Source organism: Heloderma suspectum, chromosome 5 (genome assembly GCF_057233095.1).
Source record: "Heloderma suspectum isolate Gila_16-S chromosome 5, 16-S_ref, whole genome shotgun sequence".
Taxonomy (NCBI): domain Eukaryota; kingdom Metazoa; phylum Chordata; class Lepidosauria; order Squamata; family Helodermatidae; genus Heloderma; species Heloderma suspectum.
The window spans coordinates 96,417,649-96,431,052 of NC_139462.1; the positions used below are offsets into that span (position 1 = coordinate 96,417,649).

Sequence of the window (13,404 nt, forward strand, 5' to 3'; positions counted from 1 at the left end):
TAGGCAAATGTTTTGAACGTATGAAACACTATAAATGCTGATAGTATAAATGAAGCCAACATTTTTTAATCAAATGGTAGCTGTGAAATGGTGCAAATATAGCCTGCTTAACTGACTGTGGATGTGTGAGTGAATAGCTGGCTATCAATAACAGCTAAATCCTGGCAACATTTGGTCATGACCTTGTAAGCACTGTTAAAAAAATCCTGCGAGTTCATGTCTTTATGAAAAATGGGATCGGGGATGCAAAAAGCCCCACACAGATGGCAAAGCAATAGAGCCAGCCTCATGTAGTAGGGCCAAGAGGCACCTGTGTTTCACATTAGGAGCCAGCTAACTGCTGCACAAACATTGTACCCTATATCTTGCCAGCAGGTGAATATTTGTAGTTCCCGAGTGCCTCATCTCGCAGTACTATAAAAACCCTGCTGAAGAATAGAGCAAAAATCTACCCCCTTAAAAATTGTGTTAAAAGAATTTTTTTAAAAATATCTCCTCGCAACTTAAACCCTTATGTCTCAATGCTGCCAATGGTGAAGGACAAAGAGGTACTAGAAATATGCTTGCTGCATTGCTCTCAAATACAAATAAATGGGACTATGAAAAGTTTTATTTCATCAACTGGCTGGATCGCACAGGGCTGCAAGTTTCCAAGTTGCACAGATCCCTTCTTCAGCCAGGAAATAACATTCTATAAGAGATAAATGTTACTACTTGAATCAAAATTATAATCAGAATGGTTTTAAAAAGTTAAGAAAGGGATTTCCAGCCAGGGAAAATGTTAGGAGGAATATTTAGGGGGGAATGCAACTCATATACAGCAAGTGTAACCATTTTTTAAAAATAATCACATGTAGTATCTAGAAAGGCCAGATTCATTTACTCTAACTGCTTTAGGAAAATCTCTTTAGTAGTATAATAGCATTTGGGAAGGTGCTTTCAGTAAAAAGACACTTCCTTTCTAGCTGATGTTCCCAAAGCCTAACATTATTAAAGTATTCCAAGTTATCTAGCCATCGCCACTCTAAACACAGCCCCAAATAGGTTGTATTTCAGAAGCAGCTCAGGTTTCAAGTTTCCAAATAGGGGTTTCTTAGTAGCCACAGCTACTAGCAATTCTCCAGATGTATACAGTCTTTTGTTCCTCTGCACATTTGCAGCGTGTGAAGTTTCATTTAAGATCTGAACCAAGTCTATACAGCACTAAGTGTGTGTAATGTGCAGCATCCAAACAGAAGTGGGCTATTTGTATACCATACAAATTTAGTATATTGAGTTCTTTTAAAGTCTGATATGGCCAAGAAGTGAATAAGCAGAATATAATAAGTGATCATCAGTAAAGCTGATTGAATTGTACAACTGACCATTAAGTAGAATGCTTTCTTCCCCAGGTATTTGTACAGCTGCAAAGACATTGTATTACGAAGAAATACAGCAGGAAGTCTTGGCTTCAGTATTGTGGGGGGTTATGAAGAAAACAGTGGTAACAAACCATTCTTTATCAAATCTGTTGTTGGAGGGACACCAGCATATAATGATGGAAGGATCAGGTAATGAAATCACATTGGTTATAAATTAATTCTTTCCATCCAACATAGGAAGCTGCCTTATACTGTAAGACCACTGGTCCATCTAACTCTGTATCATCCACACTGCCAGAGGCTTTCCAGGGTTTCAGACAGGAGTCTTTCCCAGTCCAATTTGGAGCTGCTAGGGACTGAACCTGGGACTTTTCAGTGCAAAGCATGTGCTGTACCACTGAGCTATAGCTCTTTTCCAGATATCTCAACCATTCCCAATAGCTAAGGTTAGCTTCATACACTAGTTTGGCAAGTAGCACTGACTCACAGCAGGGTTTATAAGGGTGCAGGTTCTCCACCCCACAAAGAATCTGATGCAAGATCAAACATGTACAAATATACATGCTCAGTCCACTTCTTTTCTGTGATTGATAGATCACCAAGACAGGGTACGTGTGAGTGTGTGTATATAGGATGTGTATGCCTGACCACACAGCATATTTTGCACGTGGTAGATGGTATGTGCAAGCGCCAAACTCAGTCACATCCTCCAAAATTATGTTTTACTCACATAGCTGATACAGGAATTAATTCCTGAAGTCCAATCTTACGCAGTTAAGCATCGTAGCAAGACATCACACTTAGGATTCCCAGTTACTGGTACAAGGAACCCTTTAACCTGCAAGCTGCCAACTGACCAATTATAGTGACCAGAAACAATAATCAAACTGATTTTGCCTTCTATTTGCTGGCAAGCCACATAGAGAACTGTGTGTGACTGCACTTCTAGTTATATTGCAACAGCAAAAGCAGGGATAGGGCCAGGGTGCTCATCTTAAGATTCCATGGGCAGAATCCAAGGGGATGCTTATGCTCCCGTCTATTCCTTTCCACCCTGCCAATTCCCTTCCGCAAGTGGTGGGTCCCACCAATTCTGTTTCGCAAGCGGGATCCATTACTTGCGCAAGAGAAATTCAGCACTTCCTAGGGGAAGCCCAGAAACTAGTGGAACACTCATTTCTGGAAGGAGGCGAGTTGGTGGAGTTCTTTTATGCAAGCTCTGCTGAGCTGTCCCCTTCCAGAAACAAGCATTTCTGCTTGTTTCAGATTGCCCTGGAAGCTCTAAGTCACCACTGCCCAAGCAGTGGGGACAGCCTACGCAACAGAATCAGCGGGGGCATAAGCGCCTCGTTGGATAAAACGTATCAGAGAAGATACAGGTTTAGGCAGGACATATAGTAAAGTCATAAATGCTTTAAATCCAAAACTAGGTGGTTAGCAGATGATCATTAAATTCCACTGGGGAATTTCCTTAATAAATGTTTGGAAACTTTGTGAATGCAGATCTTTGGACTTTTTATGCAAATCAAAGTGATATATTAATATGGGTACATTTTGTAGAGAGTAATTTCAAACTTTATATCAGAGGCATGTCTGATACATGGTCTAGTCTTTAAATCAGGTATTGCAAAACAAATCCTATCACATCCTGTCTGCTACCTTTCTGATAAAACTCAGTAGCATTCTACAGCACATTCGAAAATGGAAGATAAGCAAGAGAAGTTTGGTTTTTTGAGGGAAAGTTCCAGTCCTGGCATTAAGTGCCAATGACAATTTTTGCATTATTTCTATCCTCCAGGTGTGGCGACATTCTCATTGCAGTTAATGGAAGGAATATCTCAGGCATGGTACATGCCTGTTTGGCAAGGATGTTAAAAGAACTGAAGGGGAAAATTACTCTCACCATTGTGTCCTGGCCTGGCACTTTTTTATAAAGATGTATTTCAACTGAGAGCAACAAATCATGTGACACAAAATCAGCTACTTAATATTGACATCTGTTTACTCCAATTTCTGGTCAACTATATACTAGTAGAAGAAAAAGTTGTGAAGTGTAAATGTGCATAACGCTAACAGAATGGTCTTAAGAAAAATAATCTATGCTCTGTGTTAGCAGAAAAAGCATACACTTTTAAAATATGGAGACCTACTGAAATCATAAATCAGGGTACACATCTTTGCTGCGCTAGGTCTCATGTTTGTATTTTTCTATCTAATCAAAGCAGCAGTAGTAGTATGTTCCACCTACAATTTATATTAAAAAAAGGAAACAACTTTAAATATCCAATCTAAAAGTGTTCCCAAGAGCTCTTGAATAATTGTTGTAATACTTTTCTAACAATTCTGCTGACAGCATCTATTCAAGACATAGAAAGCAGTCTGATGATTACATGAAATCCCTTTTTGTGGTCAGTATGAAGCAGGTATTTTTACATATTTTGTTTCCTAGTGTGTAATAACTGAATGAAATTTCATTTCTACTGTTAAAATAACTGTAATTGTAATTTGTAAAGTCAGGTTATTTTTTCATTAAAAAAGCACAAAAATACACTTTTCTCCCCAGTGCTTCTAATTCATGGCATGAACCATTTCATTAGAGTGTTCTGCCTGTTTTACTCATCCACTTCTGTGCTGGGCGGCTCTGAATCAACATACTAATGACAAGAAGCAGGATGTAGCAAATCAGCTGCCCAGACAGAAAAATGAAGAAGGAATCGCCAGGTTTATCTACACTAAGCAGTTGAGGGAAAAACCTAGTGGAGATCTGGGCACTTTCCACAGATCCAAGTGAGCAGAGGAGCATTACACATTGAGGTTACTGCAGCATTTGTACAGCAGTAGCTAGGACTTTTAAACTTTTTGTTATATTGTGTATGCAGGGAAAGAAGAAACAGGGTTACGTTACATTGTGTTTTGTTTTTGTCTTCTTGAATAAGGAAGTACCTAAAAGTATCTGTTTGAAGAACCAAACAAAATGCTTGTTCCAATCCATTCCCCCAAGATCTGTCTGTTGATTGTATGGGGCACCTCCAGTTTGTGGTGTAATCACTATTTGGAAAGACTCTGTGCTAGCTCTGCACACTGCATTATAATGAAGCTTGAGTTAAGAGTACATAGGATCTCACTAACCAAGCACCATTCTCCATGTATGTCTTGTGTGTTTTCTTTTTTCTTTCTAATCGCGTAGGTAAGACAAAACACTGGGCTTTAACATGAAAAATTCACTCTTTTTATTTTCAAAAATCCAAATTAAACTTACGCTTTTATACTAACAGAATGAGATTAAGAGCAATTTTTAAAGACCCAGAAAAATAATTAGATTTAGAGCAATCTATTTCTGGCACTAATATAAGCAAGTAGGCAAAAATCACACATGCCTATTCTGCAGGGGCAGCTTCAGTGTTTTCCTGTTCTGGGGCAGGTTCACCACCACCTGTTTCTTTTCCTTCTTTGCTCTTTTTTGATTTTTTGTGTTTGTGCCTCCTGTGGCTGTCTCCCTCTTCACTGTCATGACGACGCCTGCTGTTACTGAAAGCACGAGAGAGAAAAAAATCAGACACAAAGCTATTAAATGGACTCTCAAACTCAGTGCCACCCTGCTATTTCTCAAGCCTAAATAACAAGCAGAGTTATTTAGAACATGCAATGGTGTCATCGTACAATCCTCCCTGGCATGGTATAGTCAAATTAAAACCAGAAAGGGATTGAAGAAAAACATAGTATTAAATTCCACTATGATTCCATCTGCCAATATTTATTTTAGAGCCAGGATTGGCAGTGTGTTTGGCAACTAGAACTGCACTGAAAATCTTTGTCATCACATAATCAAATTCATGGCAATTACGAGGCTAGAATTTTTCTATCAATGAGGGCTGAGATTCTTAACAGGATTCTGTCCTGGTTTACAGAGGCAGCCTTAAAATAGGCTTATAACAATGCTTTAAAGAGTTAGTGGGTTTTTCACTTCTCAGACAGGAGAAGTCTGTTTCTTATTTTATCACATATCTTAACTAGGTGTTCTTTGTTAGAGAGTTCTTCTTGGTCACTCTAGGGCAGGGATGGCCAATATGCCCCCACCCCGGCTCTTTTTATGGCCCCCACACCTGCTGCTGCTGAATTTGTTGCCGTGGTGGCAGTAAAGCAATGATTTGCCATGAAGATGCAGTGGCAAAAAAGCAGCAATTTTTCTTTAGAACAAGGCACACTGGGAGCAAGCACCTTGTTTTTAAGCAGAATCACACTGCTGGGATCCTCCTGGGAGTGCTCCCAGAAGCTTTTCCACACACTTTGTTTTACAGAAAAATGGCTCTTTGTTTGCTGCTGGCTCACTGCTGAAGCTTGGCAGCAAATTCAGCAAGATGAGAGTGGGAGGGGTGTGGCCCCTGGTGGGTTCTCGAAGGGGGGAAATTGGCCCCTGGAAATTGCCCACCTCTGCTAGAAAGTGACCAAGAGGAAGTTCAAGTAATATAAGCCTGACTTTCAGTTTCCTTTCTCACGCAACGTAATAAATAGGTCTGCAAACTTTTATCAATTTGATTGGTAGATCCAGAGTTGGCGGCACAGCTCAGCACTGTTAGGCATCTGCCAAGGCCCCAGCACCTCTGGAGAGCCCAGAAACTCCTCACTGGCTGCCCCTAAGGAGCAGCAGGCACTCCATCCAGCAGGAGGACCCCTCTTCTCAGTGCTGTCACTTCCTACAGGGGTGGCAGCAACACGCCCCTCCCACCCAAAGCAGGAAAAGTGAGTGGCAGTTCAAGACAGGTAGAGATTATGGCTACTCCTCAATATCCCCCACCGCCTATTTAGATGAGCAAGTGGCAGAAGCTTTCATTAACTAAACATTTTAACTGGTTGAGAAATTCTAATAATCTATCACCCATGTTTATAGCTGATATACTGGTCATATGAAAGAAGGGCTAACATTACACTACAATGTTTTCTACACTGGCCTCTGCTTTTACACACCAGCAACTGAAAAGCAGTACATGGAGAGCTAAGGTTTTCCTATGACAATTCAATTACCCCGCTTTAGCCTCCCAAAAATATCTTCACAGCTTATTAAAGAGCCAACCTTCGTGATGACTTGTGTCTTGTTTCTTCCTTTTCTCTATGTCTCCTTTCTCGGTGTCGCTCTTCTTTCTCTCTGCTTGTTCTATGCCGCTCATAGCCTCTATCTGCATATTCTCTGTACCTATATCGCTCCTCATCACTGACAAGAAAACAATAAAATCTTCCAGTAAGCAAACAAATGTTAAAGCAGCATTAATTACCCATGGTTCTCCCACAGACATACAAAATACAAAGATGACTGTAGGGAGATATTTATGTGTTAACACATAACATTATATATATGATATAATGTTATGCTACATTAAGCAAAGCACAATTCTGAAGGGATTACTGCCATGAAAATACTATTTCAGTGGGAATTTGTAAACTAAGAGTGTGAATCTATCAGCGTGTTAAGTCCCAATAATGCGTAACATCTTGAGGCTCAAGTCACAAAACAAAACACCAGCATTAGTAAATTAGATGTCATTACAAGCACTTCAGTGTTGTTATCTCGCATGATTATACAGCTGTATACTAGAAGAGGCCCAGTCAGTCAACTCTTAATAAGAGGAAAATATTTATGGGCTTCCTGGAAAATTTCAGAACACTGAGTACCAAATATATTACTAAGCCATGAATATACCACTGAATAATAAGAAATCAAGACAAGGAAACTGATCTATTACCTACAGTAAAGTTTTCCATCTGTTAAAATATAAGGCAAAAAAAGTTACCCATAACTTAGGAAAGCGAAATGGCTCCTCACTTTACAGCCTTGCAATTAAAATTAAAAACATTACATGCATCATCAATACAAATAAAATATTTAGTATTACGTATTTCCAAGGACACTTTTTGCTGAGTATACATCTTATCTTCAGAAACCGCTTTAAATTAAAAAGACTGTTACAAATGTTTTTGCTTCACCATGGATGCCTGGATGCATGTGGCCACTGCTCAAGCTGTGTGCATCTGATACCATGGAACACTTTCTTCACACAGTGCAAAACACACAGTTTCCTGCTCAAAGACAATCTCTCTATATATCAGCGTATGGGAAAAGAAAACACATAAAGTAGTGCCAATGCCAATATCAGTATTAACTCTTAGTTGCACGCCTGTGTATGTGATCATCACAGAACATACTGGGTGTTCCTGTTAACCCTTTGGTCACTACAGAGATCCCAACCCCTCATTGACCTGTGCACTAAGATTCCTAAAATATCAGACCAAGTTTGTAGGGGAGTGGGGGAATGAAGACAAGACATCTGCCTCCTCTGGAGAAGTGACCTAACCTATGAACCGATAGGAGAAATGCAACACATCAAACTGATATCCTCCAGGCCTTTACTTTCCACGTACATGACCTATGGAGTGACTGACTACGCAGTTTAAAGTTACCTACAGATACATAACCACTGAGGGTTAAACAATAACTTCTACTTTGGCTAAAATTGTATATTTTTCTGTTTCTGATCTTTGGCCAAGGTTCAAAGAGCAACTTAGGCTAAAGGCTCATGCAAGGCATTTCTCTACCCTAATTAAATTTTAGATCACCCCCAACAATTTTAAATGGAAGAGCTGACTCCTCTGTCATATCACAAATTCTCCAGTTTCAAAACCAATCTGTCATGCTGCAAGGACTGCCGCTGGTCAAGAACAAGTGTAATGCCTACTTGAGCTCACAAACTAGTTTCACAGTCTTTTGGATGCTGGCCTTTATCTCTGTTCAAAGCAGGTTATGGACTACTGTGGTATATTCTGAGCACACGCTCTCAAGAACTTGACATAAAATCTAAAGGTTCTCAGGAAAACCAGTGAGAAACATACATTTAAATCCCAAATACTATAATGTATCTCCTGAGTATTTGTCATGGCCAAAATGACTCCACAGGGATGCTATTATGGGCTCTCTCTCTCTCTCTCTCTCTGTGCTCATTGGCTTCTTGGCCTAATAATGATAGTAAGAACCTCATACCCATTTCTTTTCAGAAGGAAGTCATTTCTGAAGAATGTATAGGGTTACTGCCCTAGCAGAAATTTGCCTAAAATATTTAAGCATATTCTTCTACAGACAACTTGTGCAGCACATCCTGAATCTGCCAAATGTCAAACAGCTGATCTTTAAATAAAAAAAGAAACAGATGGAGGGAAGAATCCAGTTATAAATCACCCTTGAGTTACTTGAGATGTACTTGATATCTAATTTAGTTTGAACTGAAAACCAACTTTGGGCTATTGCAGAGAAGTATAATGTGTTTACAAGTTGAATCAGTTGAATACATTTAACTGGAAATCCATGTGAGGCTATTTTGAGCTTCAAAATGCACACACACCCCATTCCTATTTATATTATTATATTGGAGAAGGAAAAAAGAGATGCTGCATTTCATGCTTTAGCCTTTGGCCATGAGTTTTAAGTCTCTCTACAAGAGCAAAATAGAAGAGAAACAGTCTCTTGATACACTAATGTTAAGGTACACACACAGAAATCTTAGTGCAAAATTATTATTATTTTACTCCATTTGTCAGGGATATTTTCATAAGCTACTTGACAATTGTTAAAAATAAGACTACTCAATGGTGAAACAATATGGGTTCTGGAATGTCGTATCTGAATAATCTATAATTCTCAAGCCTCCTACTTTCTCTGTAACTCCCCTAATCAAGTTTTTACTAGGCTAAAGGCCTCCTGGTTTCTCACATAGCCATGTGGCAGCAGCTTTACTGCAGATGTCAGATAATTCAGTCACATAAAAAAAAAGCCCACTCCTCTTCCCCCTCCCTTACTGATAAGTCTGGCAGCAACACAGAGACTTCTCTGGGCCTGGAAAACATTAAGGTTCATTTCAAGCACCCTTGAATGACCAGCCTTTTTCTGGCCTTCAATCAAGCTGCCTAAGAAACAGATGTTAAGTTGATCTCAACGTCTAAGACACTGACCCTGTAATTTGTTACACAAAACATACACAAAGTACAGGACATTAAAAAACACTATAGGAACAAAAATAAGAACTACATCACAATGGCTAGATACCCACATTCAGCTCTTGTTTTTTTATGCTCAAAAAGATTTTTTGACCCTCCCCAACTGTGTTAACCATACTGACTTCATTATGCTCTTGATGAGCTACATGTGAAAATCATGCTTGAAACCTAAATTGCTAGTGCATATAACATTTTGAAGTTGAAGACTGAAAAAAAATTACAAGATATTTACAAGTTAGAAAGATATGTCGTGATCTCAAAGCAAAGTAGATGTGGGGTTTAGCTGACACATATACGGTTAAATTTAAGAAGGTCAAGATTGCAGTGTGAAAACTACTAGCAAGCATTGCCATTTGCAGAACTATTAGTTCTTGTGCCTTTAAAAGAACATCAACTGCATGTATGAATGTACACATAATATAAACAGTCTGCCAAGACTGATAATGATTTTGCAAGAGACCTTAAATGTAAGCAGCAGAAGACATCACCAACCCCAGACACACTCAGCAGCTCCTCATATTGCATCGCGTACTGCTTTTTAAACTATCACGTTTCAGAAGTGGCTCAACAAGCAGTCCAGATGAGTCCAGATAATGGCTGCCATTACAAGGATAAGAGTGAAAAATATTCTGTGTGCAGAGATGCAGCAGTACAGCTCTCTAGATCATGCTCAAGTGAGTGAGTAGCCAACTGTCAAGTGTCATACAAACTAAAACGGCTTTCTTGCTCTAAGGTGGTGCATAAATAATAAGTAGAGGCTAAGCTCCATTATGAATTATGGCAACGGTGTAGCTTTTTGGTTCTGTTCAAAAGTAAACAACTGCGGTAGTGGTTGGCTGTGCATCCTTAGAAACTGCAATTACAGTTTGAAGGCCCAATACAAAACTGCAATCATAATCAATGTTAATCCTGGAATAGTTTTTTTTAAGGGATGATTCTTTCAAAGCTAACCAATCAAATGAAGTAACTCACGCAATAGTAGGAAATTCATCAGTTTAAGGCTGGAATCAGTTGCTGTAGAAATGTCAACTATACTACCATGGCTAGGGGACTCAAACCCATATGGTCAGTGCTGTTTTGAAAAATAATGAGCAGAGAGTGGATTTCACCCCATGAATTAACACCACCCCCCATCACCTTAGTACAAGCCACCTGTTGATCTTTTGTACATACAATTTATTTTTGTACTTCTGGTTTGCATCTGAATAGCTGGCTCTGCTTCCAACACAGAACAAGAAGGGCATCCAACCCTTGTCCCCTACAAATATACAGCTGCATACTAAGATTTAGGCACATTTCTAGTACAGGCACTAAACTCTCACACTGCAGCATTAGATTTAACCCTCACACTCACCTATTGAATACACTAGGAGTTGGACTGTGATCACGCTCGCGCTCTCTGTCTCGGGTACGCTCTCGCTCCCTGTCACGATCGCGATCCCTTTCTCTGTCTCGATCTCTCTCCCGTTCTCTGTCTTTATCTCTTCTTGAATAATAATCCCATTGTTTGCTTGTGTCCATGAGACTAGTCCACGATGGCGCAGAACCTGCAAGGTGCGGAAAGGTGACTAAAGAAAAAAATGCCAGTATTAGAAAGCAAAAAAGCTAGAAACATTTGAAAAGTGTAATATGAATCACTCTCGAAATCAATGAAATCCCATCTTATAAACTTAGGTGAAGTCTCAAATGTAACGTCAGTACCTCCAGGCACACAGTTTGCATGTTACTTTACCACATGTTCAATTAACTCTGGAGTCAGTTTCAAACCAGACAGGTGGTTTGTATAATGAATTTCCATAAATCAAATACTTGCTTACTTTTCCTAGCTGCGAATACTACTCACAGTAGATAACACAAAAATAATGTTAATCATAGTTTCCCTTAGTGATTTAATGCTATTTTATTTAAAACATGCATTTTTGTACTATTTTCTGATTGCAACTGTTATCTTTCGAAGTACTTATTTGCCATTTCTTTTAAGTACTGTACTGAAACTCTAAGCAGCACGGAAACAGAAAGCCTTACATTTTACTAAGTACTGAGCATTTCAAACAAAAATAACATGCGAAAACGCTGGTGAGGAGCATTTTTAGTTACTTGGTATCAATATGGAAATGCATAAAGAAAAGGGCTTTTGTTTTTCAGAAAAAGAAACGGTTCTTCTCAGTTTAAAGCTTTTGGTAAGACATATAATACTGAAACAAGAGAGATTTATCCAAGAAGAATAAGAAGGGGGGAAAAGTAGTGATGTAGCAGTTCAGCATGCCTTCCTGTGGCAGAACAACATTTGGGCTGTGGTGAGGATGCAAAACATGCTGCAAGAGGGCTTTTCAGCTTCCTGTGACAGCAGCAGCCCTTGAACTCCCCAGAAGAATTCCATGAAGCTGCTCCCCTGGGATATGAGGGGCTGCCTTCTGAAGGAAAAAAAATCCTAGGTAAAACAGATGCACTCTCTTATGTCCATGGAAATTCTTTGTGCCTCTCTAGATCTTGGCCAAAGCTCTGTATTGCCATACATCACTGGATCGTTAACAGAAGCACCATGTATCTCCAAAGTTACTTCAATGATTAAGCAGCAAGGTTCTTGATTGGATTTATCTCAAATCCTAGAACACATTAGCATCATGCTTACTTGAAAGTAAATCACAGCTTTCCAGTCCAACATGGGAGTCAATCAGTGAACTTATGTCCAAATAGCATGATCCTGAGGTATACAGAAGTTGTACACCACAAAGGCATTGTGCCTTGTAATGTTATGCTTCAGCAGCCCTACCCTTCCCCAAATGTACAGTCCATCATTTATTTACAAGTCAAAGGCCATTAATAAAGCCTGTAAAACATCACAAAATATGTAACAGAAATAAAACAATGGAGTAAACAAACAACTAAAAAGAGAGCTTGGTGAATCTGAACTAAAATACAGGAGTAGTCATCATGTGAAATATGTTTTAAGACAAAGACATTAGACTGCAATCTTCAAGCTACTCATTCTGAAACAGTTTCAGCAACATCACCATAAGACACTTCTTCACCAACAAGAGAGGCTTAAAAAGACAGTAATTGAGCAGAAACAAGGATGTGGAGCAAACTGTCTCTCTTCTCAGGGACAAGAATGTCTGAACAGTAAGGATTTTTAACTTACAGACTGCAATCCTCACACCACTGAATTTGGAGTGCTGCCTCACTCATTAATACAAACACCACTATGCAGGAGGAATTTGAAGGGAGCTGCGTTCAAGGATATACATTTATACAGTGCTCTGGTAAATGGTTAAGTGGATCCAAAGAAAGAAGTGTTTTCTTACTATTTTGGTGTAAGGAAACAAAAGAAAGAAAGAAAAGGTCTGGGGGGAAGAAATGCTATTACTAAAATATTATTTCCAGTGACACCCCTATAATCTATAGAAGCATTTCTATTTTTTCCTGCACCACACACTTAATATATTTGACCACAAGAAGAAAGAATAAGGAGTTAAGAGAGAGAAGTGGGTTGTTGTTTTTTTAAATGCCACTACATCCAGATCATTTTGTTTAATTCTGAAGGAGGGGGGTGAGGAAGTGACAACTAGAGGATCAAGAAATAGCTGGACTTGACTGAGAATGTCCTCGACTTCGTATTTTCCTAAATAAGGCATCCAATCATAAAAAATGTATTGCAAATATTAGTACTAAATCACATTCAAATCTGAACTCCTCTTCATCGATTTTAAAGTTGAATTATACTGGATCCAATTCTGTTATACAAAAATAGTCCGGGGGGGGGGGGGATTTAAGGCTTTCCCTTAAGAATCTAAAACACATGTGATTGTTATGCTATAATGGGATTGGCAACAGCCTGCTTCTATCTTTATTTTCAGCAAGTTGTACTAGAGAAGAACAAGTTGTTTGACTAGTGGGCTATGAGTCAAAACCACAGTACAAGATAGAGCCATTCTAGAGTGCATTACATATTCTGATTCCCCATTCCTCTACTTCTTCGAGGGAGAAAGCAGACAGCAGTGTA

The 13,404-nt window shown here is 39.1% G+C and overlaps 2 protein-coding genes across 14 annotated transcripts in view; one reads left to right on the top strand and one right to left on the bottom strand.

Annotated features, from left to right (window-relative positions):
* The window catches only part of LNX1 (ligand of numb-protein X 1), a 135,092-nt gene extending 130,375 nt beyond the window's left edge, over positions 1-4,717 (top strand). For all 4 annotated transcript variants that reach the window (XM_084856753.1, XM_084856754.1, XM_084856755.1 and 1 more), the window contains 2 exons: positions 1,392-1,550; positions 3,160-4,717. In XM_084856753.1, the coding sequence (XP_084712879.1) occupies positions 1,392-1,550; positions 3,160-3,295 (295 nt within the window). In that variant the 3' untranslated portion in view covers positions 3,296-4,717. The remainder of the gene's footprint in view (positions 1-1,391; positions 1,551-3,159) is intronic.
* FIP1L1 (factor interacting with PAPOLA and CPSF1) overlaps positions 4,568-13,404 on the bottom strand; it is a 43,478-nt gene continuing 34,641 nt past the window's right edge. For 4 of the 10 annotated variants that reach the window (XM_084856769.1, XM_084856766.1, XM_084856768.1 and 1 more), the window contains 3 exons: positions 10,756-10,969; positions 6,433-6,570; positions 4,568-4,889 (listed from right to left, as the gene is read on the bottom strand). In XM_084856769.1, the coding sequence (XP_084712895.1) occupies positions 4,739-4,889; positions 6,433-6,570; positions 10,756-10,969 (503 nt within the window). In that variant the 3' untranslated portion in view covers positions 4,568-4,738. Of the gene's footprint in view, positions 4,890-6,432; positions 6,571-7,147; positions 10,970-13,404 lie in introns of those variants that run through there. The other 6 variants (XM_084856771.1, XM_084856767.1, XM_084856765.1 and 3 more) reach the window with 4 other exon arrangements.